The following is a 25978-nucleotide window of genomic DNA, read 5'->3' as shown; positions in this document are numbered from 1 at the left end:
AATAATAGTTTTATATTTTCAAAAGGAACATTTCCATTAGATTTTTACTTTACTCTTCATGTCATGCAGCTCCTTTTGCAAAGAATAAGCAGACAAATTTTTCTTTCTCTTTTTTTCAAAGTTTATTTCATTTTGTGCCTATGTTATGGTCTCTGCAAACCCATCTTATGTGTTGAAGCCATAAAAAAACCCTAGCCTAAACCCCTTTTATGCCATATGCCAGGAGCACTTTGCAAAGATTTCCGCAGTGCTTTGGAGCCCAACTAAAATCAACAGCACCTTTGATGAACATGAGGAACCTGACCTAGGAATCTTGGAAAAACAGCATGTCAGGTGCCAGAATGAGTCCTTTAAAAATTATATTGGTAATTACAGAACAAGATTGTTACGGAGAAAAGGGATGCCACCATATTGTCTATTGGTTATGTGACTGCATTCAGTAACAAACACTGTTTATTCTGAAAGCTGGCATAGATGGTACATACGGTATCACTGAAATAAAGAGCCCTCCGCCCACTGTCCTCTTCACAGTCTGCATTACTGTCAATATTTACTCTTTATATTCACTGCAGGCACAGAAATGTTATCAGCAAGTAATAAATGCACAATTTTTCTATGCCTCTGTAAGGTCTTTGCAAGCCTCAGTGGGACAAAAATCCTAATACTTCACCTTCTTTGCATTAAGTAGGAAACCAGCTCAAAAAGTTGCAGGTTTTCTTCCTTCTCCTGGGTTTCCTCCTTCACCAGTAGTTTAAAATTCCTGTTTACTGAACACACATAAACTGTGATTGACAGCAGCAGGCAGCAGAGCTGCTGACTACTTTGCCCAGCATTTTTTAATTTAATCTTGCACTCATGGCTCATTACAGACACAAGTTTACTCGTTGTCCAACACTAACCCTGTGCTGCAGCACAGTTTCTTACCCTTACTGTATGAAAAGCTGACTCGTGAAATCAAAGTGACCAGTGTATCTTTTCAAGCCCCCTTTCTGCCAGAGAAGCAACTGTATAGAAAAAAAACCTTTAAACCATAAGAAGAACGGGAAGCATTCTAGTTGTTGTCTACTAGCATGTAAAGTTAAATCCCACTAAAACTAAGAGTAAAATCAAACTCTTCTAAATCCCATTTCAAACTGTATGCTTTCTCTTTCTACAGTCCTTTCATTTTCTGTCCATGCAGACACTTGACCCTGAGGGACACTTGGTATGTACTCATGTTTAAAATGTAAGTAGAGGAAATGGTACTGCAATTTCAGTTTGCAAGGCCAATCTTAATTTTGGTCTTTCCTAGTTTACACATTTGCGATTACTTAAAAAAATAACCCAAAGAAGCCACAAGATCCCAAGAAAAGTGTTATACTGCATGATTCCTAGTAATGAGTTATCCCCAGAGCCACTAACAAGGTCTGTTTCTATAACCTGTATATCAAGAGACAAGAGTATTACTTGAGTAAAAGAACACGATTAATCCAAAACATGCTTTCTGTTTGTTTCTGATATAACTTACTCAAAACTCCCAGAGGGAATTAGAGAAGAGGAAAAAAATCAGACTGCTGCTTTTCACCTCAGACGTCCATCCTGGTCACAGACATGCAGTTTCACACTCTCCCACACCAGCTGAGAACCAAAGAGAAAGTATAAATTAAGACACGTGGGCCTTTAGCACATCACTTGGTTGAGGAAATGGTTAGGATATGCTTCAGTTTATTGAATGAAAGGAATCCGCCTTCCGGGAGCACAAGGGAGCCAAGGGCTCCAAAGTTACCTAACGAGTATGAAAAAAACAAGAGACACTCAGAACCGCAAATCTCAGAAATTAAGCAGCAATTACTGCAAATTGCGATTTCCGCCTGAAAGCTCCTTCCCGGCCTGTCGAGCCATCATTCCGAGCAGCCCTCGCAGACAGCAGGCTGGAGCACACCTGCAGCCTAGGAAATGAAGCCACCCGAAATCACGCTTTCCGCCAGAAGCAGCGGGTGCCTGTGCGCTGTCAGATGTGCCCGCGATCGGAAACGACAGGACCGTCCCACCGAGGTACCCGCAGAGCGACACGGCACCTCAAATCCCGCGGAGCGGGCAGTGGGACATGCTCAGTGCGAACGGCGAGCCCCGCCCCGCCCCGCCTGACCCGGATACAGACAGTGCTGTCTGCTCGCCGGCCCGTTGAGGAGTGTGGAGCCGGGCTGGTCTTGCTACCAGTGTAGCGGCAGCGGCGGCAGCAACGGCAGCAGCAGAGAGTGGAGCGCCCCGGCGGCGTTATGGGTCTGTGGTGAGCGCCCGGCACCGCTGCCTGCTCTACTGTTCCCCCCCCCCCCCCCTCCGCCCCGCGGCTATGGCCCCCATGGGGATCCGTCTCTCGCCGCTCGGCATGGCTGTGTTCTGCCTGCTGGGGCTGGGTGTTCTCTACCACCTCTACTCCGGCTTCTTGGCCGGCCGCTTCGCCTTCTTTATGCTGAGCGAGTCGGCGGCCGGCGAGCCCGAGACCCCCCACGGCTCTGGTGCCGTGGACCTGCGGGAGCTGCTGGCCGTGTCCGTCCTGGCTGCTGTCAGGGGTGGGGAGGAGGTGAAGCGGGTCCGTGATGGCAACGACCTCAATGCCAAGGCCAAGGGGAAGACGCGGGAGGGGGCCGAGGAGCAGCTGACGAGCGGTGACCTGCTGTCCAACCGCAAGATGTTCTATCTGCTGAAGAGCGCCTTCCCCGCCGTGCAGGTGGGTGCCGGGGTCCCTTTCCTCAGGTGGGAGACTGCGGGCCCGGAGGTGGGCTCCACTCAGCCCGCGGTGTAGAGCCCCAGGGGTAGGCTGCTTAATAGTAACGGCATGAGGGCTCAGCCCTTTGCGGGGAGACACGTGTCGCCTCTCGGTTTTGTAATTGCCGACGGGAAACGCTGCCCTGGTTTTGCATTTCTTCTTCCCTTGTCGCAGGTTCAGTGGCAGTGCCACTTCATACATGTTACCGTGGGTGCTGGGTTGCAGGGGAAGCACATGGATCATGTGTAGGCAAAGCTGTGTCATATGAAGCAGTATATTTGAAGTGGTATGGACATGAGGAGTGAAAAACCCTGAGTCTAACTTGCAGATTAAGTGCTCTATGGTTAAGGATAAAGGCCACTTCATAGTGCCTATTCTGCACGTGTTTATGGTGCTGTAATTAGGAATACTGTTATTTTTGTAATTATCCTTCCTACCAGTTGTTATTCCCACTTTTAAGTTACAGGGAGAAAGGATTGGAAATTTGTGGTTTAGGAACATAGTGTTACATTACCTGAGGTCTTAGCTCTGGTGGCTTTGGGCCAGCAGGTAAACCAACAGCTGTGTCACTATCGCTGCCTACGTGGGCAAAATAAATTTGCTTTTCTTTCACAGGTGCATACCTCTCCCTGCCCTCATGAGCTTATGAAATCTGAGTCTAACACCTGAGGTGGCACCCAAACCAGAGTTATACTTTGAGGCTCTGGGGGTTTTGTTGACGTTGCTATCACTTTTGCTTTAGTGAATGGGAGCTTCTTTGCAGTCTCTTGATGTTGAAGTCTAGGTTTTTATTGTCATTTAAAACTGATAGTAAACCCTAGTTTTGGATTCAAAAGGTGACAATTGGATGCCTTTCCTGGACAGGTAGTGTAGTTAAGTTTACTTTTTGGATAAGTCTAGTTACTACTCAATGAATTTTCAGTGGTAGTTTTAGAAGTTCATGAGGGTGGTATGTAGGTTTTTGGTGCTTTGTTTTTTGGAGAGTTTTAAATGTTGTAGAGAACCCATGTAATATAATAGCTAAATAAAACAGTAAATTTTTCAATATTTGCAATAAACTTGATTAATCTTCCTCGACAGAAAGATTGTGAAGTTATTTCCTGAAGATTGCTGGGTTAGCAGTTAATAGCAAACCCCTTTAGCAGGCCCTGCGTTAAAGGAAGAAAAAGCATTGCCCCCGTTCTCTTTTGTTCAGTGTCTTCACAGACCTTGGTGTTGCAGCATGCCTGTATTGCTGCCTGGAACCTGTACAGTTTCTTCCCTTCTGCAGGTGGAGGGACTTCGTTAGATACGAGAGTTGTCTATTCTAGAGGAGGCTGGGGCTTTGGTCTAGACTTGAAGAGCTCAGTGAACTGTAGTTCCATGCCTGTTCCATGTCTGGCTATGTGCATAAACTCTGCTGGGGTGCCTGGGATGCATAGCAGTGACTTGTGTATGTTCTTCTCAGAAGTTGTTGACTTTGGAAATCTACTTTTAAAAAACTTTGGTACTCCTTTTTTTATTTTCTTTGCAGTTAACTTTTGCTGCTGTTTTTTAAAACTATATAGTACTTTCTGAAGCGCAGGTGTGTTCTCCAACATAGTGCGAGGACAAAAATGTGTGTGCACATCTGTGGAACTGGGGGAAAAAAATCAGATGTGTTTTTTCTTTTTTCATCCCTCTCCTGTCACTGAGCTTGAGCACTGAGGGTGACTGGGAAGAGTTTGCTTGACAAATCTTTCAACTGATCTAGTTACTCAGTCTGACATACCAGCTCTGGGATATCTGGTATTCTGAGTACATGATCTGGATAATAACAGGTTATCTCATGCAGCATTTAAAAAATATGCACTAAGCTGTATGTACTGATGAGACGTTCTGCCTCTTAAAGTCTATACAGTGAAGAGGTGTTTGTAAATATTTGTCCAAAACAAAATAATGTGGGTTTTTTTTTCTTTACACTATATGTGTGTAGCACTGTATCTTCCTGAGGTGTAAAGAGAAGGTCTCATCTTAATCTGCAAATCCTTCATTTGTGCCTTCAGCACAACACACCTAAAACTGTGACTGTTCTATAGAACAGACTTGCTGCATTTTTGGGTTGAATAGGAGGATTACAGAGGATTTCCTGAGATACCTTTCATGTGAGACAATATGAAGCTGCATCTTGTAAGAAGCATTGTACTTTTTACCTGCAGCCTTATCCCCTTGTACAGAGTGATGCTCCAGAACAAAAAGCATTGCTGAAGTGGAATAAAACCCCTCTTCCTGCTAGAGAAGGTCCTGCTAACAAAGCTGTTGAAAAAACTGAAAGAATTCTATGTAAAATGCTGATTTACTCTCATCATGGAGTCCTTGGCCTAATAGGGGTACCTCAAGATTTAAATTACTGCCAAATATTGCAGCTAGGAAAAAAACAACAAAACTGGCACAAAAAACAAACAAACACCCAAACAGCCAAATTGCCAAATATGTCTATAATGTAAAAGAAATGGAGCTTTGAGCAGCCTGGTGCAGTGGAAGGTGTCCCTGCTCATGGCAGGGGAGTTGGAACTAGATGAGCTATATGGTCCTTTCCACCGCAAACCATTCTATGAACCTCTAAGAATAGCCATGGCGTTCCAGTGTTTAAAAATAACCAGGGGGAGAAATCATTTGACTGAAATAAGCTGAAGTCAGTGAGCAGCCTTGCTTTCCCTGTATTGTGCTGCTGGACATAAAATTGGGAAAGCATGCAAATCGTCTGTCTGAAGCAGATTTTCCTGTAAGGTGTGATTATTAAGAAAAGATGGAAGACTTACGCTTTTCATTTGCAAAAGCTGACATAAAACTGGAAAAAGTCTTACAGTCCTGAGAGTACTGATTTATACAAAAACTCTTAAGATCTGAGGGCAGGAAGAGTTAAAAAAACAACCCACCACAACAAAGAGCATAGAGAATGTTTTGTTCTTTTACATAAAGGTACTGACTCTACAGAGGAACTCCACTGCTTACATCACCTGCTCTTCTTGATATAAATAGATGCATTTGCATCAGTTCAAGACTTCTTACAGCTAGGTTAGGTAAAACCAAAGAGGAATGTATCAATTCTGTTTTATCACTGTGTGGTAAAATTGAGTGCTATTGGGTATTATTGTTATATCCCTCAGAAATAGGTATGAGAAAGATAATGGAGGAAGGGGCAATTTGGTTATTTCTAACTTGGGTATTACCCGGTGTTGTCTCTCTGATCACAGTCAGCATCCAGCAGTGCTTATTTGCATTCATTTTCTATGAAGTGTAGTTGTTTAAAATACATTTAATGTTAAAATACATGCAGTAGTTTCCCTTGATAACGTCCTGAACTGCAGTTACAGGCTTTGAGGTGTTTACTTCTTCTGCACTACCTATGTGTTGTCCTTATCTATTTGTCATGCTGAGAATGGATTAAACTTCTGATCCAGCTATAATTATCCCCTCTGCTCCTTTTCATTTTTTAAATTCTTTATCTTTTCTGTGTTACTTTGCTGCGTTCCTGGTTGGTTCTGCTGTTTATTCCTTGTGCTAACACAGTGATGGTGCGATAAGGACTGGGATGGGAATCTCCCTGGGATTAGGAAGATGCTTCAGTGGAAGAGGAAACTGGGGAGGCAGTGTTCCCAAATTAAATTAGAGACTGGCCAGAAACACTGTAATGTTTTGCAGAGAGGAGCTTCTCTGTTTAAAGAGATGATTCATGATACCTGTGTTTCAGCAGCAGTACCTGGTAAAAGAGGTTCTCTCAGCACTACGCATTAGGGTATTCCATTCTTTTAGCACTGCCTGTCCAGGGATCAGTGTCAGGAGCTTGATATTTGAATATATGCAAGGTAAAAATGTAAAATAAAGGTTATTTAGGAATGCCCTAGTTTACTTCGCATTGTGGCTCTATCAGCAGCCTGTTCCAGCGCATCTGAAGGAGCACCTGTTCTTGCTTATAAAGGCAGGAGTGATTAACAGAGGAAGTTGTGACCCTTAAACTAGTACTTTAGCCACATTCTCTCTTTCTTCTGACTATGAAAAAACCCCATTAATTTTAAATTGGTGAAATTTAAACCCCCCACAAAATTCTGCTACTTTGCTTGTGCACTGTCCTAGTGTTCTTTTCATGGGGTGAAGTCTTCTGTCTTATTTGACAGAATAAATGCTGCCCTATACTCTCACTTTTCAAGTTTGGGCTTATTTTTGACCAGTGCATTAGAATTGTACAATGGTTTGGGTTGGAAGGGATCTTGAACTTATCTAGTTCATTAATTTATGTTCCGTAGTTGCACCAGCTATGTGTCTTGTTTTCTATTCTAAATACTGAATAGAGAAATAACCTTTGTCCCTTCTGGGGTATTTTGTGTGGTTTTTCTTTTTTTGATTGTTTTGGGGTTTGTTTGTTTTGTTATTGTGACTGTGATGTATAGCAAATCTTCCTCTGTCCCAGTCTTCTGGCTTCTTTTTATTAGTCTTGCCACTGGTCTGAATCTGAATGTTCTATCTCCTTCCCACTTAAGACAGATGATAAATAGCTCATTTCAAGTTTGAGCATGATAATGCTGGAATCAGGCATCAGTGTTTGAAATGGAAATTGAAGAACATGACGGTTTTACTTTTAATGAGATTTCCTTCTAAATTAATTCCACTTTTTGAAGATTAATGTCTCCAAGCACTCCATTTTTGTGAAGTACCTGAAGTACTTTCTAGGTTTAAACATGCCATTTACAGGCTTCTGACCACAGTGCCAACTATCATACTGGAATTTCATCTGAGATGGTGAGCTCTGCATCTGATACAGATTCTTTGGGACAGATAGATTTGTTAAAGAAGTAGGTTTAAAAAACAAAATGCTACTTAAACTTTGGAAGGATTTCAGTGCCTTGCTGAGTAAGTTCAGTAATTTGTTTATCTCTTTGTGTTGTGAGAATGGCATCTTCAGGTTTTAAGTTTTTAACAAAATTAACATCTTTCTGACCCAGATGATATTCGCAGCTGCCAACAAGTTTCTAAGTAAAGTAAGAAGCGTGAATGTTAATCTGATATCTCAGTAGTAGGTGTTGTCTGGAGGTGCATCTCTCAGCATGGGTTCTAATTGATGTTAGATGGCTTATGCTGGTTTTCTCTACATGAAAAGAAATCAAAGCCTGTAACTTTATGTTAATGAGTTCTGTGATTATCAGATGGAAATACAAGTAGTTTGTTTGGCTTTTGTGGGTACTGGGGGTGTTTCATCCGTCAGTTAAATTCACGCTGGAAGTTTTCTCAGTGTTATTTATTGTATTGGTAGGCTCCTAATCTGGTTTTATTTGGATGTTTTCTTAAACTGAAAGGTGGTGGTGCAGCTCTCATGACAAGCTAGTCATCCCTTTCTCTTTGCTAGACTTGCATTTGCATAGAACTGAAATGGAGAATTTTGCCATCTGGGGAAACAACTTGTGTGAGCTAATGAGTGAGTGACTTTATTTCTTTTGCTGGGCTTAAAGTCTAGTTGTATCTACAGATTACTGGTGGAAACTGAATTCTGTGATCCATGCTGATTCCCTCTTGCATTTTTTTGCTCTATTCATTATAGGCCAGTAGAAGCAGAGTTGTCATCTGATACATCTTTACTATTTATGAAAACCTGTTTAACTCTGCTTCCTGCTGGCCAAAGCCACATAACAAGTTTTGGTAAGCACGAGTTGAGCTTTTTGGCATTTAGGCTTGTCCATATTTTTCTTTGCATACCCTATGATCTTGTTCCTGCATGAAGTGATCACTTCTTGTCATTAAATTAAATAAAGATGTAGTTAATAGATGGAAACTTCTGTCAGGACTTCCGTGTCTTGAAAAATGCATGTGTCCTTTATCTGTATTGTGGCATCATTATAGAAGTATTTGGTTTTTTTTTTCATTTCAAATGAATGATGAGACCAGTGGTTTTTATACATTCTATTATTTCACGTTAGTATATTTTTGTATGTTACACATTTATATACAAATATACTTTATATTTTTGTTAAACTTGATTACCTTTTAACAAGCTATTTATTTAGAGAACCATGTGGTTTGAATAAGGTCCTCTCTGTCCTTTGATAGCAAAATTTACACTGCTAAAAACTCTTTGTAAATTGGACCCCCTAGCAAGAGGAACCTTTTTGAAAGGGTTTGTAAAAGCTCGTTTTTAATTTCTAATGTGTTGTAGTAATCTAAGGAGGAAAAGAACCTTTCCAAAAGGAAGCAGCTGTCTTTAAAAATGCCAGTGTATTGAATAAAAACAGTTTTTTACTATGCTGGCAAGGCTACTATTCAAATTGTTTAAAGCTTAAAGGTGTTTAAACTTAAAGGAAGTGATACTTTGATTTCCAAGTTTGCATTCTTTTCAGTGTCAAGTAGCGTAAGTATTCAGGAAGCAGCTTTTGTTCATTGTAAAAACTGCTACTTTCTACCCCAAATTCAAAATTGGAAGGGAGGGATCATGAGTGGTCCTGACAGCAGGTGAGCCAAGTCTTGGTGTGAATGGAAGTCTGTCCTTGTATAGCAGATTCTGGAGTCCTGTTTAAGTTAGATACTTTCCTTGGTTATTGGAAATACAGAGCTTTGACCTCTTCTTGCTCTCCTGGAGAGTGCACTCCTTTTGTGCATATTTATACATCCTGACTTCTTGAGGGGGTGTTTACATTCAGAGGGTTTGGCATCTGATCCCTTTATACAACTTTGTGCATACAGATAATCTGAGAAGATAAGACAGCCTTCACCTCTGGCACATTTGAGGGGAAAAAAACAGAGAGAAGCAGACCAAGTGGAAGTAAAACAGTCTGACTTGTAGTGTAGGACATGTCGCTCTTCAGAGCAGGGCAGTAACATTGGTTGGAGGTACAAGGTGTGAGGCCTGGTCTGTAAGTGGAAGAAAGCCCAAAGGCTTTTGCTGTCCCTTGAGTTGTGACATCTCTGAAGCACAGCCAAATAACAGTAAATAAATTATAGTTGTATGTAACCCCCTGGCAGGTCACCTCTCCTTTCAAGGTGCGTAGTTGTGGGTATCTTCTTACCGGCTGCTCTGGACATTAGTCCAGAGGGTGCATGCAATGATAAAATATTTTCTGCTGTTTGCAAGGAACATCTCCCAGTAATCTTGTAAGAAGATATCATAACCATTGTTGGTTTATGGTTTGTAAATGTTTGCATTTGCTTATTTATTTCTGTCCCTCCAATCTTTCCTCCATCTCGTGATGTGTGAATACAAATGGTGAAGTTTGAATCTCAGATATGGGTAATGTTTACATTGTGAATCACTGGTGAAGGGGCTGTGTATGTCATGCAGAATTAGTGCCCTAACTAAACAGAAAAACTAAGTCAAACATCTATTAATGTTTTACTAATATTCCCCTGTACATGCTGGTTTGTCTTGGCCTCCAGAGTTTTCATTTTCATGGTCCCATCCAAATCAATAGACTTATCATTGAATCATAGAATCATGGAATAGTTTGGGTTGGAAGGGACTCTTAAAGTTCATGTAGTCCAGCCTGCCTGCAATGAGAAGGGATATCTTCAACTAGATCAGTCTGTTAAGAGCCCCATCCAGCCTGACCTTGAATGTTTCCAGTGATGAGGCATCTACCGCCTCTCCAGGCAACCTGCACCAGTCTCTGTTCCTGAATTGTAATGCCGGGAGTATACTTATATTCTGACTAGTGAATATTACCTTTTATTGTTAACTAAACTATGGGGTTTGTTTTGGTTTTTACCTTGAGTAGCTTAATTAGTGTTTCTTTTTTGTATTACAGGCGGGATAGTATTTTGTTCTTGTTTTGTTTTCTATTCTAATAAGACAGCACTGAGATTTGGATTTGAGAGGACTTTAATTATCAAATGTGGATATTGACACTCTTGGGAATAAAGAGCTGTGCTGCCTCATGTTTTTTTCAAGATATTGGATTATTTGCATATTAAAATACAGAATGAGTATTGGGCTGGATAAGAATATGAAGAAGGATGGGTAGTAATAAATTTAAATAAAATTCACATACCACCAAGCACTCTAAGAAAAGCATTGCATTTTCATGTGCAAATGTTTATTAAAGAAATTTTTTTGAACAGAAACCTCTAGTTTGATGGCTTTTTGTTTAGTTTTGGTGGTTTTTTTTTTTTAGCTTACATGTTTTCAGTTAAATTTATCTTTAATGGGTGAATTCAAAGGCAAAGGTACAGCTGTGTCCTACTCTTTCAAACCAGCAAAAAGCCTGAGTTTGTCCATCTCACCATGGACAGCTATCTAGTAATCAAGGTTTGTTGGGTGATGAGCTGCCACGAAGATATCAGGAAGTACCGGTAGGGAGTAGTTCAACATAGGACAAAGACCCACTGTGAGGTTCCCTGTAGTCTTTACGTGGTCAGGACTGTTGGCTGTTAGTTTAGAGCAATGCATTTATCCGCACGGATTTATAGTACACAGGTTGCTTCCCATGTCCCTGAGTAGGTCTGTATTCCCATCAGCAGAACACTGGAGGAGAATGTTTTCTGTGACGGGTTTCTGGAGGCTGGGAATGCCTGGGTGTTTCAAAAGGCACATCATTGTTGCCAGATGTTGCCATTGGACCTCTGTTGTGGCTCCTGTGAGCAGCATCCCTCTTCCATTATGGGATTCCTGCACCTCAGAGGCTTGTTTTGAGAAAGCTTTGTGCTGGTGAGATGCAAACTCCCTCATTTATGAAATAATTGTTTTTATTGACCTTTCAGCAGCATTCTGTTTAACAATTTCTGTGTGCTTTATTAAATCTGGGTTTGATGCAGTCTTTGTGAGGAGGGCTTTCCCTTCAAGCATTAAAAAAAAGACTCCTGAAATGTAGTTAAGCTTGGTGTTGGTGGGCAGCTTGCAGAACTTCCCAAGATTTGCTTTTACAGTTTACAGCTAACTCAAATACCTATTTCTGTCTTCTGCTTGCTGTCTCAAGTTCTGGCGTGATGGATTTCAATCTAAATCTGACTCTTAGGAGTATGCAAAGTTATGTATGTGATAGCAAGCGTGCAAACTTTATTCACACTAATGTTGCAGTTTAATAGACTCAGAATGTCTTGTTTGAAACATTTGGTGTTGTGACTGTCTTTCTACCATCACCACTTCTAATTTCTAAGTGAAGGTTAAGGGACACAATCTACTACATATCATTTCAGGAAAGGTCATGACCTCTGGAGACTTCTAGCAAATGAGAATAACAAGTCGGAAGGGAGCATCATACTGACAGTCATGTTTTCCAGGTGTATTTTCATGCCTTAAAAATAAAACAGGAGGGAAAAAAAAGAAGTTCCCAGTGTTAAGGGTTGGTGGTCCTCTCTCTGGCAACTCTGTCTTGCAAAATCTATACTGTAGCTTCTTGACAAAAAAAAATAAATAACTGCATTGTGGTGAAATGTCTGTGAATTTCTACTGGGACTGTAATCTTTGGAGTATTTAGCAAAGGCTACAGAGTAAATGGCCGTATGAATGAAGGAAGAACAAGTGACCCAGTTGTGGGGCTTTTTTAAATTTTCCCCAGATAGTTCTGCAACCTCATTGCTGTTATCTTCTCCTCTCCCCCCACTCCTCTTTTTCTCTTCTGTTTTATTCTGGCAGTCTCATCATGACTGTTGAGAGAGACTTTCTACAAGCGTTATAAATGCTGAAGCATCATGGCCACCACTACAAAATTTTGAGCTAGTAGGTCATTCTCTGAAAACAATACCTTTCAGATAGCTGCAGTCTTTTAATTTCAGTGTACTGTAACAACAGGTTTAACAAGATATTCTTCCTTTTGAGGATTGGTTCCAACTCTTTAACTTTTTGGAAGCCTCTTCCTTCTGTTGAGGAAAATTATTTTTTTTTAATGGTGGTGCATAATGTGCTGTAGTGGAACTTAAACTGCCTGAGGGCTCTATTGGGGCTGCCAAGTCTGTGAGACTAGGCATCTTGACTTTGCAGGACTGTTTTCCTGAGGGGAAAACACAGTCATCAGGTTCATTGTATAGTGACAGATGTTTAATTTGTAAATGTCATGGCAACTTCAAGGTCTCTGTGTTTGGTATACAATGCTTCAAATACTGCTTTTACATGAGAAGACAGCTGTGATGTATGGCTGGAGTCGCTGCAGTTCTGCTTTCTTTTTTTTTGAATTCTCTTGGAGAAGATGGCTCTTAACCCTCTGCTAATAATCTGTTACAGCCGAGGTGTGTGATGTCTCTTGTCATGATGTGAATGATGTAAAAATCATGCTGATGCAAAGTTTGTAACATTCAAATGTACTCTGATTGTTTCTTTATTTTCATTGTCTTTCAATGTCACTTGCCTGCAGCATCTGTAATAACAGATTGTTTTAGTCAGAGGGGATTTATTTGACTTAGCAGGTATCTGCATCTGACCTAGCAGTCTTGACTCCACCTTTAGCAAATAAAGATAAATCAGTGGTTCTAGGGTTGTAGACACATTGCATCACACATGTGGCTACTATTTTGCCTTGACTGGACATTAGAGCTAGTCAGTTTGGCATCTCTTTAGAATTATATTAGAGGAAGCCACCTTTAAAAATAGAAAGAATAAAAAACCTTGTGGTCTTAATATTCTGAAATGTCCTAAAAGTCCAGTTTGGCTACACTCAAGACATTCAACCTATGTATCTAAGCCATAAACATCTTTGTCCTATTAAGTAATTAGGGGAGTTAGGCATTTCTGAAGGGTTCACACAGGCTGACACTTGAAAGGCACAGTAGCAATGATTTCCATTTTATTAGCAGTAGAAGGAGCATATAAATACTAGTCTCCTTATGTAACTGAGGTGCTAAAAGTAAATGGGATGAATTTTCTACCCTCTTTCAGTTTAAAACCATTCCCCCTATAAGTTCACTACATGCATTTATAAAAAGTCCCCCTCCTGCTTTCCTGTAAAGCCCCTTTAGATACTGGAAGGCTGCTCTAAGGTCTTCCTAGAGTCTTTTCTTCTTCAGCCTGCCTTTATAGGAGGGGTGCTGCAGTCCTCTGATCATCTTCATAGTCTTCCTTTTGACTTGCTCCAACACGTCCCCATCCTTCTTATGATAGGGATCCTGAGGTGAATGCAGTAGTCTGTGGGGGTTCTCACATGAGCAGAATAGAGGGGCAGGATCACCTCCTTCGACCTGCTGGTCACAATCCTTTTGATGCAGCCCAGGGTACGATTGGCTTTCCAGGCTGCAGACACATATTGCTGGGTGATGTTGAGCTTCTCAACAACCAATGCCTCCAAGTCCTCCTCCTCAGGGCTGCTTTCAGTCCAGTCTCCACCCAGCCTGTATTTGTGCTTGGGATTGCCCTGATCCAGGGACCCTGTGCTTGGCTTTCTTGAACCTTATGAGGTTTGCATGGGTCCACCTCTCAAGCCTGTCAAGATCCCTCTGGGTGGTATCCCTTCCCTCCAGCATATTGACTGCACCACCTTATTTTCCATGACTTTCCATAGTTTCCAGGAGGATGTGCTCCATGGTCTGACCAGGCACTGAGGTGAGACTGACTGGCCTGTTGTTCCATACGGTTTTCTTTTTTACCTTTTTAAAAATGGGGGTTATGTTTCCTCCTTTCTAGTCGGTGGGAACTTCACCGGACTTTCACGACTCTTCTCAAATATGGTGGATAATTGCTTGGCAACTTCATCTGCCAGTTCCCTCGGGACCTGTGGAGCAGTTCCATCAGATTGCATGGACTTGTGCACCTCCCTTAGATGGTCTTGAGCCTGGTCTTCTCCTACAGCAGGCAGTTCTTCATTCTGCTGGCCCCTGCCTTTGCCTTCTGTGACGTGGGCAGTGTGGCTGGAGCTCTCGCCAATGAAGACCAAGGCAAAAAAGGTCACTGAGTACCTCAGCCTTCTCCCTATCCCAGGTAACTAGGTCTTCCATTTCCTTCAGGAGAAGGCCCACATTTTCCCTATTCTTCTTATTATCACTCATGAGCCTATAGAAACTTCTTTTGTTGTCTTTGGCGTCCTTGTCCAGATTTAGTTCTGTCAGGGCTTTAGCTTTCCTAACCTGATCCCTGGCTGCTTAGGCAGTTTCTCTGTATTCCTCCCAGGCTACCTGTCCTTGCTTCTATCCTCTGAAGGCTTCCTTTTTGTGTCTGAGTTTGTCCAGGATAAGCTTGATATTCATAAAATACCTGTGCATTTCAATCTGCATCTACTGATATGCATAAATGGAGTAATTAGACTGCTGTTGTATCTATATGTACCGCATGATTCTCCAAAATGTTCTGTTTGTAGTCTTTGAAGCAACTGCATGTAAATTTTTTTTCTGAAAAAATTGCAATTCACATTGCAAGAATGTTCAGGAGGAAAAACTGCAGCCAAAGAAAGCGTCCAGCTGCTCTATGGTTCACAATCAGATTCTGGATTGTGCTTTTCTGTTGCTTGTTACATGATGGTAATAGCTTGTGAGTTGCTGAAAAGTTACTAATTCATATACTTTTAGCTGGAGTTGAAGGGAGAAAGAGAAGGTGGGAGCAAAACTAACTTTCCTGAATCCCACAGTGACTGTATCTGATAAGTTAATGCAACTACGTTTGTTATTTTATCATAGATAAACTCTGAAGAACGTGTTGATACAGCTGATAAGGAGACAGTCTCTTGGAATCGCAGTATTCCTGAAGACATAAAACAAAAAATACAGCCTAAAGAGGTTCCAGCAGAAAGTGTTACTGTCTGGATCGATCCATTAGATGCTACACAAGAATACACAGGTAGCTGATTCTTGCTGACAAATCATGTGTGTAATTCTGATGTCTGCCTTTTATACTGGAGTCAAAATAGTAAATGTTTAAAACAACATCTCTTGCTAAAGTGTATTATGTCAAAGCAGTGTGATTTATTGTTCAAATTGCATAATGAAATCTCTATACGTATCAGACTGCATGGTTTACTTTTATGTAGTCCAACTCTAAAATTACTTTGGTATTCCTTGCAACTTGCAACTAAGTAGTTGCTAAAATAAATAACTGTCATTTATGGATTCTGCTGGAATTATAAGCTTCTGTATTTCAGTTATTACTGTGGCAATGCTAAATTTTTTGGAATGTGTTTTGCTTGTTTAGTTAAAGGGAATACTCTGTAAGTATTCTATTCGACTTGATATTAAACAAAAATGTTATAGTTTTTTAAAAAAGCATGCATAATTAAATCTTCCCCTTTTTTCAAATGTTTTAAGATCCAAGTAAAATTCTTGATGATAAGTACGGAAGAGCAATCTAAAAAATGGGGATTTTTTTTTTTTCCTTTTTTCTCCAAATATTCCATTGATACCACCACCCTTTCTGGGGAATGGTCTTTGGTATTTGAATTATTAGCTTTGAACCAGTAAAGGATAGGAGGTGGGGCAGATAAGGGAGAATATAGGGGCACAGTTTTCCATGAAAACACATACTGCATAAGACAGAGTTGTTAGCATTAGATCTCGTAGTAGTATAGGTTACATCTACGGAACAGGAAAAAATTGCTGGAAAGCTGAAAAAGTCTTTGAAGTATTTTGAAAACTGCAAGAGTTGTTTGAAGATACAACAGTTACATAATTGTAAGAGGCAGAATGTAGACTTGCCTTCCAAAACCAAAATGTCTGTAATGTTAAGTCTGTGTTCTTTCTGTGTTCCTGCTGTAAAGTCGCTCACTTTCTTGTTTTGCCCACAGAGAATCTCCGACAGTATGTCACGACAATGGTTTGCGTGGCTGTAAATGGTAAACCAGTAATAGGAGTGATACACAAGCCATTCTCGGCATATACAGGTACTTTTATGGCTTCACATCTTTCCAGCATCTTCAGTCATACTGTTAATTAAAATGTTAATTTAAATTAGTTAAATTAAAAATTTAAATGGTGTCTGAGAGAACATCTGTAGGTATGAATGAGAAAATAGTACCTGAGGCAAAAGAGTGCTGCTGCAGACCTCAGAATTAGAGCTGCAGCTGTGTTATGTGCTATAAAACCACAAAGCAAAATGCTGCCTCAGCATAAAAACGATTCACTTTAAATTAACTGAAAATATGTTTAAGAATTAAGATCCGTTCAATCAAAGTGCTTCTAGCAACCCAAAGAAAATGAAACCTACACATACTGACCAGTCTTATGTATGCTGTTAGTCTTTAGCAGAAGAGTATTTTGCTTATTCAGCAGAACTTGTGACCATGCTGTTATACCCAGGAGCTGTTTTTTATTCAATGTGAATAACAAAGATTGATTAAAGATCTTAGTGGCAACTACTTGTATGTAACAGGCAAGGCTGTCTAGCATAACCTTATCGATTATCTGACATGCTTTTAATGCCACAACTGTGAACTAATAATTCTTTAGTATTATACATGATGTATCCGTGGGCATGGCAAGTTTGGCAACGTGTATGTACTTCTCAAAGCTTCAAAGTAGTTTTAGTAGTTGCATCTTGCTCTATTTGGAAGAACTTCTGTTCTTGTTTTCCCTTAGGCAATACTGACCTCTAGAGTTGTGAAGTTATGCAGTAGCTCTGGCACAGAAATAAAGTCTGAATAAATGTTTTTTTTTGTTTTTTTTTTTGTGGGTTTTGTGGGTTTTTGTTTGTTTGTTTGAGGTTTGGTTTGGGTGGGTTTTGTTTTGTTTTTTGTTTGGTTTGGGTGGTTTTGTTGTTTTTTTTTTTTGGTTGTTTTTTGGGTTGTGTACCACCACCCCACCCCCCAAATGCTCAATGTTTTGTGTGAAAGATTTTACTCTCTTTAAATATGAACTTGATTTCCAGTTGTTTAAGTATGTGCTGTATTCCAGTATGCTCTAAGAATCTATGTTGTGGAAGATATTTTTCTGCTATCAGTATCTATATGAAGGAATGTGTTGTTTTGTTTTTTTTTTTAGCACTGTAATTTTGAGAATTAATCTCCTTCAGTAATAATAAAGCGTGAAATATTCAGACATGGCATCAGATGAGATACAGTGAATTCTGTCATTCTGTGTAATGAGTATTCATTTCTCAAGCTGGAAATGCCAGTATGTTGTGAATAGGATTGTTCCTAATAGTACCAAACAAATACAAAGAAATAAAGGGCAGTCAGAATTGTTATTACACATATCTCAGTCTGTTGTCGTGAAATCTGGCCCTCTACTGAGATGAAATTTCTGGTTAGTCTGCTACGTAAACATCAAATTAATGGTTAGGGGATATCACCTACCAAGCTTGGCTTTGAACCTTATAATGAAACAAGTAGGGGATTATGTATTCTAAATCCAGTCCTCCAAAACACACCATCTAATGTTTTCCTTAGTATTACTATCCTCCTGAGCTATTTCCTTGCTTAGCATTACTACCTTTCTGAGTAAAATGCCTCAGTAACATTTTGCTATCTGCTTTGATGGGTAGTGGGGCTTCTTTTTCTTGTAAAAAGTTTGTTTGTGGAAATTCTGGGTCTGTTTCAGACTCAGAGCCATCCTTTTAACTTTTATGGCTTTCCAATTGCAAGTTCTCAGTAGTACTATTTGGGATTCTTTGCCCTTACTCTATATTTTGGAAGTAGCACACATGAATAGTCTGGTATGGGATAATGCCATATGCAGAAAGGCGTGTGTATGGGGCTGTTTTGCTTTCTCTTCTGTTTGTGTGCATATGTGGGCATGTAACCCTTCCTTCTGTCAGCCCTAACTTTCTCTTGTACAGTAGGGAGAGAAATTAGAGGCATCAGTTCCATTTTCTCAGATAAGTATCCTTTTATCTTTACACTTAAGAGAGATTGCCTTTTGTAAATCTCAACAGTTTTGTTTTTTTTTCTCTTGTAGCCTGGGCAATGGTGGATGGTGGGTCAAATATAAAAGCTCGTTCTTCCTACAATGAGAAAACCCCAAGGATTATCGTATCCCGCTCCCATGCAGGAAAAGTTGAGCAGGTTGCACGACAGACATTTGGAAATAAAACTGTGATAATCCCAGCTGGTGGAGCAGGTTTGGTTCCTTGAGCATCCTATCTATTTTACTGCTTCTGAATGATTTGGTGGGATAGCGTTATTAGGAAAAAAAAGGAAATAAGTATGGAATCTCCTCTTTTTCCTCTTATATTTTGTTCTTCACATCTCTATAAGCAAGCACGTGGCAATAGGGACACAGGTTATTTTCTTGCCTGTAGAAGCTTACATGCAAATTTGGTTCAGGCTTTAGACTGTTCACAAGTTAATATTAGTGTATCTAAGCCTGGACCAGCAGTGTTGCTGAGGTCCTCTTACTGAGCACACTGATGTGTGTTCACTCAAATCACCAATGACTCTGTGGAGGAAAAAGGGTTGTGTAACCACATACAGAATCATCGAAGAGAATCTGATGGTTGTTAGTTAAATAGTATTAACAAACGTCTTGGGATTTTTTTAAGAAAAAGCCATTAAAGTCTGGTACTATTTCTTGCATTTATGTCAAAAGAGAAAACTAATGGCATTAAAGTCCATTTTTATCTGCCTCGTACTCAGTCCAAACAGGTTTTAGCATACTTTTTGTGACCCTACACAACATACTTGTGCATGTTATTGACAGAACGCAAATACACAAGGCACTAGTATGAAGCTGTAACTGTTCTAAAGTCTCAGAAAAGCCATGAAAAATTCAAATTTTATGGAAATGTATCTTCTGTGGAAAGCTAGGGCTCCCCTACAGATTGTTTAGTAAAGAAGATTTTGCACAGGTTCTTGATGATTGATCTAAACTTGTTTTCTTACAACAAAGTGAAAGTGATTATAGCTGATCTTCTCTGGGGCTTGACTCTGTATAAGAATATAAAAAAGGAGCAGCTTAATAAAACAAGAATATTGGTTGAACAGTTGAAAAATTGAAAAAAATCCACAGAAGAATACACAGTACACACTCATTGGTCAAAATGGTAATGTATGATAAAAGAGAATACCCTGGGCTGAGTTGCTTTGTTAAAGAGTGGTATATGCATCTTCCTTACATTGGTAATAAAAAGCCAGGAACAAAAAGGTAGACTAGCATAATACAGAGGTAGAAAACTAAGTGAACATAAGAGCAAAACTGTATTTGAGTTTCTGGTGGTCTTTCAGTGCATCTCTAGGCAAGTCAATGTAGCATATTGGTAAAGGCTGTCTAAAAATAATTTGTCTCCAGTACCCAAGGTTTTAATTGGGTTGCAGTGGAATTGTGGGTTGGGAGGGAGTGTTCCTTTTTCAAACTTTCTCTACAGGTCAAAGGGCAGATAAAGTACATTATATAAATGATACAATGACATCACTTTCCTAAATGTTGTGTATGCGTATTATTACATTTGCCCTTTGTGGAGAACAGGAAAACTTGGGTTAACTTCTTTTAACCTCTTCCCCTTTCTTCTAGGCTATAAAGTGTTGGCCCTCCTTGATGTGGCTGAAAAGAATCAAGAAGAAGCTGATGTGTATATCCATGTCACCTACATTAAGAAGTGGGACATATGTGCTGGAAATGCAGTGTTGAGAGCATTGGGTGGCCATATGACTACCCTATCTGGTGAAGAAATTAGTTACACTGGCTCAGATGGCAATGAGGGAGGACTTATAGCCAGTATCAACATGAACCATAAAGCACTAATTGAAAAACTTCCAGATCTGGAAAAAACATCACACAAATAAACATGACTGATGGAGAAGTACAAGTCATGCTTTTGTAACCTCCAAATGCTCTGTCTGAAGAAGCAGGTGTGGAAAACCTGCTGGGAAAGATGCACAGCAAAGCAGTTTGGTGTGGGTTTGGGGACTATATCATGCATTGGGTTTCTTCAGTGGTGGTATTTAAAAAAGAATAATAATCAGAAGTAGGAAGGGGACTGACTGCCTCACATCTCAGTTTCCATGTTTTATTTTTTTCAGACTGTTTTCATGCAGTTCTTACACTGAAGGTGCATTTACAGTATATATTGGTGAATGTAGGTGAACTAAAGAAAAATCCAAAATTATTCATAAGTAGTTCTCACAGGAATTTCTTGGAACCTTTTACATCTTGTTACTGTAGTTGTAGCAACTGCATAATGAATTAGGTAGGGAAAGGTTGATTTATATAGGCATCTGATAACTGTGGACAGTTTAGCAGGAAACATGATTCTGTGTTCTGTATCCCCTGAATGGAAAGCACAAGAAGGTTGACACATTTATATGCAGCAGCAGTTTATATTTGACAGTGTGGCACTCCTTTTTAAGAGAGAGAAAAAAACCCAACATGTTCTGTACTGTTTTGACTTTTTCCTGTAGATGTAAACTAGTTTAGTTGAGATGGGTTGTGAATATCAGTGGTTTATTAATCAGTGTATTTATTTCCATATACCTTTTTTTAAAGAAGGCAGCATTTCTGTGTATAATTTTTAACAGTTACTTCTGGTGCTTGATTTCTGCTTAGAGTGTTGAAGATGCATGCTGGACTTTAATGCAGGACTTGTTCATCGTTTGGTGTTTGTGCCTGTAGAAGCTGCCTCTTCCTTCAGTACCTGGGGTGTTGTTTTTTTTTGTTTCTGTTGTTCCACTGGACAGAGTCATATGAAACGAGTTTAACAGAAATAGTAAGTTGATTGGTTAGTTTTGTTTACAACATGACATAAAACCCAGCAATTTTTCTACAACCCCCAAAATAACTTTCTTTTTAGGTTAAGGTGCACTCTTTTCTGCAAAAAGCTCTTGAGCCATCCCAAGCAGCTTGCAGTTACTCGGTTTGTGATACTTTATATAGAGAGAGACAATTTGAATGTGAATCTGTTCAAGCAAGTCTTTGAAGAACATGTGCTTAAAGTACAGCAGGGTCTGCAAAACATTACTAAAAAATGTTCTTTGTCCATTCAGTATATACAGAAGAGAACGTGGGCCCTTTGATATCAAATGAGTTTGTTGCACCTCAAAAACACATGGACTTCTATCTGCAAAAATGTAGCCATCTGTATTGTTCTCTGCATCCCTTTGAAGGGTTTCAGAAGGTTAAAAATTTACCTGTTATTTGAATTATCAGTAGGTAAGCTTCCCATCTCGCTTTGAAAGCTAAAATTCTTCATTAATATAGATTCTTTCTGTTCAAAGTTTATTCAGTATAAGCTTAGGCTGTTTAAACCAAATCCTTGCATTACTTTCATTTGAACTTCTTTTATCATACTGCTGTTCTGATTAAGAAGAGGTTTTTCTCCTTATATTGGTAGTTGAGCATGTTAGATGCGTTTTTTAACTTCTAGCTAATACTCATATTTCCAAAAGACAGCCTCCTCAGATGTTGCATGACAACAGATACAGACTTTTATTTTGTAAACTTACTGGCAAAGTAGACTGCAGCTTAGTCCTACTAGCCTTCTGGTACGGGTAGTATTTTTAGAGAACTCTTTTTCCAAAATTGACACTATTGCTGCTGTTTGAAAATAGCTTTTATGCATGTAGATAATACACAAAGGAACTTCCAGTTTTTAAATTACTATATGCTGTGACAAATAACTGAACAAGCCCTTTTTAAAAAGGGTCTGATCTATTTTGAAGAACTTGTTGAGCTTCCAAACCTCAGTAAAGAATAATAAATCCAGGCTTTAGTAATATTTTACAAGAAGACTGCAGCTCTTTTTCCTTCAGGCTGATTTAAATGACTTAAAGCCTAATAAAAAAAATATGGAGCAGCTCTTCTGTTTATTAGTTAAAGAACACTGATTAAAATTTAAACATGAGAAATAGCCATAGTTAGCCTAGTATTAAAACCTAATTGTGTCACAGAGGTTGAATGCACAATACTTAAATAGGCAATTAAAGTCTGTGGCACATTGTGGTTTTAGATTCAGGTTGAAATCATATGTTAGCTTACCTTGTGAAAATGTGCTTTTTTTTCAGGTACGATTCTATCACATCCTTGCATAAGCTGTGATCAGACTTAGCTTCTATATGAGAAATGAAAAATAAGATGTTACATGTTGTATGAGGGTTTACTTCAACCTCTTAGTTGAAAGTATAGAACAGTAAACAAGTATTTGCATGAATTATTCTTCCTTAGGAAGAGAAGGTCCAGGGAAGAGCTTCAGTCCTCCTTTCTTTCCTCCCCTATGCTGGCAAAAATACCTGGTCTTCCATTGGGAAGGTGTGTGCTTGGTTAGACCCATTTGTATCCTAAATTGTCTTGTTGCAATGGATCAGTGTTTAGTACCTTTCATGGGGACCCTTACTGGCCCAATACTATTTTTTGTGACATGAAAGAAAAGTGAGAGTGAGGTGCCCAGTTAATTACTTCTAGGACAGCCTGAGCTTGTACAGCTTTCCCACAGCTGAGGCCTAAGGTGGTGCTTGGGGTTTACCAGTCTATTTCAATAGAGGAGTTGCTTGGTGTGAGAATAGGTAAGAACCTGGTGAATATCGGTTTCTGATGTCATTTTACAATAAATGCAACTCTTATGCAGACCAGCAGTTGTTCAGAAGTACTTAGTGCACATGTGTTAGTGCACTTCAATACTTGTTTGTGTAGTGTTAACACTCAGTATGTCTTATTTCTTTGACTGTGTTTACACTCCATTCTAAAACTTTGTTACTCTGGCTTAAGTATTTGTTTGGTCCTAGCTGCATGGATGTGACTTAAGCTTATGCCCAGAGTGGTGGGAAATCATACCATACCCATGTCTCACTGCTGGACTAGAACACTGTACTTTACATTTTAGCATTTTCCACATAAAACTCTAATATGATTTTTAGGGATGATAATTAAAACAGTTGCATGGAGGAGGTGGGTCCTATGAAAGTATGCCTTTTCTACAAATTTCAATTAAAAGAATTCACGGTATCTTAGTAGCTCCAAACAAGGGAACTAAGAGAATATATTGTTTTAGCATTGGTTTTCCAATGGTGAATTTTTTGAGTGGCTATTATGGTTAAGGTAATTGCAGGTGAAATTATTCTAAAGCCGTATGTATTTTCTCTGTTTCATTCCGATAAAAAGAGCGGATGGTAGGATAGATCATACCTCATACTGTACTGAGAGTCCTAACTTGAGTGAATATTTTCTAAATAAATGGATACAGAAGTAAAAGGGTTGAATATTGTACTTGCCTAGTTTCAAGATTAGCCTTTTTGCCAGACTTTTACAGGTGGACTTATATAAGAGCTGTTTGTTCTGATCTGCAGAGCACTTAATATTATGAAAATATTTAGCAGAGACGGCTTAATCAGATGGTGAATTAACCAATAGGTGAAGCTGCAAAGTCATCTAGAGGTGTTGTTTCATGTATTTGCTTTTACAGCATGGTCATTAGAGTAGACAGATTTCAGCTGTGAGAAGAGATTTATTTTTTCTAATGGCCAGTGGTTGGAGATCAAGGGCATGGAAGGGAGTCAGCACTCTAGCTCATATCTGCTTTTTGTTTATAAGCAAATGTATCCCAAAATCTTTGTAGCATCCTGTTATCTGCTGGAGTTGTACAACTGCTGTACAATACTGTATACTGTCGGCTTAACAGTGTAAAGCAGGGAGTCTGCATCCCCCGAGAACAGCGCAATGAGAAGTGACTGAATGTTGTGCTGGGCCTCCTCTGTGTTATGCCAGCAGAGGCTTCCTGTTTCATTGTATTGTAGATGTCATCCCAACCGCTTTGTGGAACTGTTTTCTAAAGTAATCTAGAGAAGTGGAGAGGAAAGCAGCAGATGGCTGTGCTGCAAAAATTGTAACAAAGAACATTATTTTTGTTTCTTGATTTTTTTTTTTGTTTGTTTTTTTAAATTACATTGATAGTTTCACCCCTTTCATCCTTCAGGGGTTAGGCGACCATACAGGTAAGATTTAATGGACCACATATAAAGGCTTGTGGGATTTTAAGCCCAAACAGGATGAGGGCAGGGGTTGCTGCCTCTAACCAAGGAGTGCCTGAATGGATGGTTTTCTGTCGGGACACTCACACTGAGCCTTTTTTCAGTGTTTTGTTCTAGAGATTTAGGCCCTTCCCCACAAACCATTACAGATTACGCTTTGCCAAAATAATGTTCATAGTCTGCCTTCTGACCTGCAGTCCTCAGTGATAAAAAACTGCATGATATCAACTTCATTGTAATATAACTTGATGAGACAAGACTGTGGTAGCCAACTCTGAGGGTTGAAAAGGTTGCTTTACTTTTGAACCACACCTTCTGTATCGTAGCTAGTATGAAGTGCTAGCCCACTGCCAGTGTCTTCTCACCCCAGATGCAAGTCATGCCTCTCAGGTTGTATCGAGAAGCTGTTGAAGCCTTATACTTCATGGTTTTCAGATGCCATACCAGCTCTTTCAGCTCTTCTGAGAGAGGTTCAGAAGTGCTCATAATATTTCCTCTGGAGCCAGTAATTAGCCATTTTCCCTTCTTTGCTGTTCCTCATCTCTGTGGTTTCACAATGCTTTCCTCTTTGTTAGTCCATGTGGACATGAAAAATGTGAGATTGCAGGTAGAGGCTGTCCCAGAGTGAAAGGACCACAGCAGTAAGCTACCCAGTTTATCCCAAAGCTGTTATGGTTTGGGACCAAGGCCTAAGGTGCTGATCCTACCAGAAGTGTGATAGATGCCAACAAAATAAAGGCAACTTGGAAAGATGTTCATATGGTTGGTCATACTGAACATGTAGAAAAGCTGACAGTGGGCTAAAGAGAACTTAAACTGTCTGAAAAAGTAAGAGAAGAAAACAGCTGCTCTGTGTAATCTTAAAAGCATTCAGTATTTCTGTTCCTCTGGGTGCAGAGCTCTGTTGCTTACGAATGAAGCTCCATTGGCCCTCTGTGAAAGGCCTGATTTTGTTGAGGTCAGTAGTAGCATTCCCACTGCATGCAATGTGAGCAGATGCAAGCCAGATAAAACGCAAACAGTAAATTAAGTTAAGCTTTGAAGAGCTCTGCTTCATGCCAATAGAGCAAACAATGTGTGTTGTGTTAAACTCGCCTCTGGTGGCTTCAGTCTATGTTACTGGAGAGCTTGGAAACATCATACCAGTGTCTCAAAGTTTGAAGACTTTCAGGCTTTTTTATGGCTTACAGCTCAGAGAACCCACTTTCAGATAATACTCTTTTCAACCCCAGTTGTTCCTTACTTGTAATTCACAGTTCTTTTTTTCTCCCCAAAGGACCAGCAACACTGGCTTTCTTTTCTTGTTGTCCCACCAAATTGTATTAGCATTTTCCAATTGTGTGCCAAATTGAAATAACAATTCTATAAATAAACTCTCTGAAAATACTGGTCTGTGAGGGTGTTTTCCTATGTCTTGTCTATCTGATGGGTATTTAGTGTTTCTTTGTGCACCAAAGACTTTACTGTTTCTTGTAATGCATCTCAGCAG

The 25978-nt window shown here is 39.7% G+C and overlaps 1 protein-coding gene across 1 annotated transcript; it reads left to right on the top strand.

Moving 5' to 3' along the window:
* Positions 1–2318: 2318 nt before the first annotated feature.
* Positions 2319–22315, top strand: BPNT2 (3'(2'), 5'-bisphosphate nucleotidase 2). Its single transcript, XM_057397837.1, has 5 exons — positions 2319–2710; positions 15287–15446; positions 16387–16482; positions 18494–18655; positions 20045–22315. The coding sequence occupies exons 1-5, from the start codon at positions 2333–2335 to the stop codon at positions 20314–20316; spliced, it is 1068 nt and encodes a 355-aa protein (XP_057253820.1). The 5' UTR covers positions 2319–2332; the 3' UTR covers positions 20317–22315.
* The last annotated feature ends 3663 nt before the right edge of the window (positions 22316–25978 follow it).

Source organism: Pezoporus wallicus, unplaced genomic scaffold, assembly GCF_028554395.1.
Source record: "Pezoporus wallicus isolate ANWC-B61680 ecotype Strahan unplaced genomic scaffold, APGP_CSIRO_Pwel_v1 contig_227, whole genome shotgun sequence".
Classification (NCBI taxonomy): Eukaryota; Metazoa; Chordata; class Aves; order Psittaciformes; family Psittacidae; genus Pezoporus; species Pezoporus wallicus.
The sequence above is the reverse complement of the archived record's forward strand: the minus strand, read 5'-3'. Positions and strand labels throughout refer to the sequence as shown.

Coding starts and splice junctions, on each gene's coding strand:
- BPNT2 (XM_057397837.1), top strand. CDS start 2,333: ATGGCCCCCATGGGGATCCGTCTCTCGCCGCTCGGCATGGCTGTGTTC. Junction 15,447..16,386: donor TGCTACACAAGAATACACAG/GTAGCTGATTCT, acceptor TTTTGCCCACAG/AGAATCTCCGACAGTATGTC. Junction 16,483..18,493: donor GCCATTCTCGGCATATACAG/GTACTTTTATGG, acceptor TTTCTCTTGTAG/CCTGGGCAATGGTGGATGGT.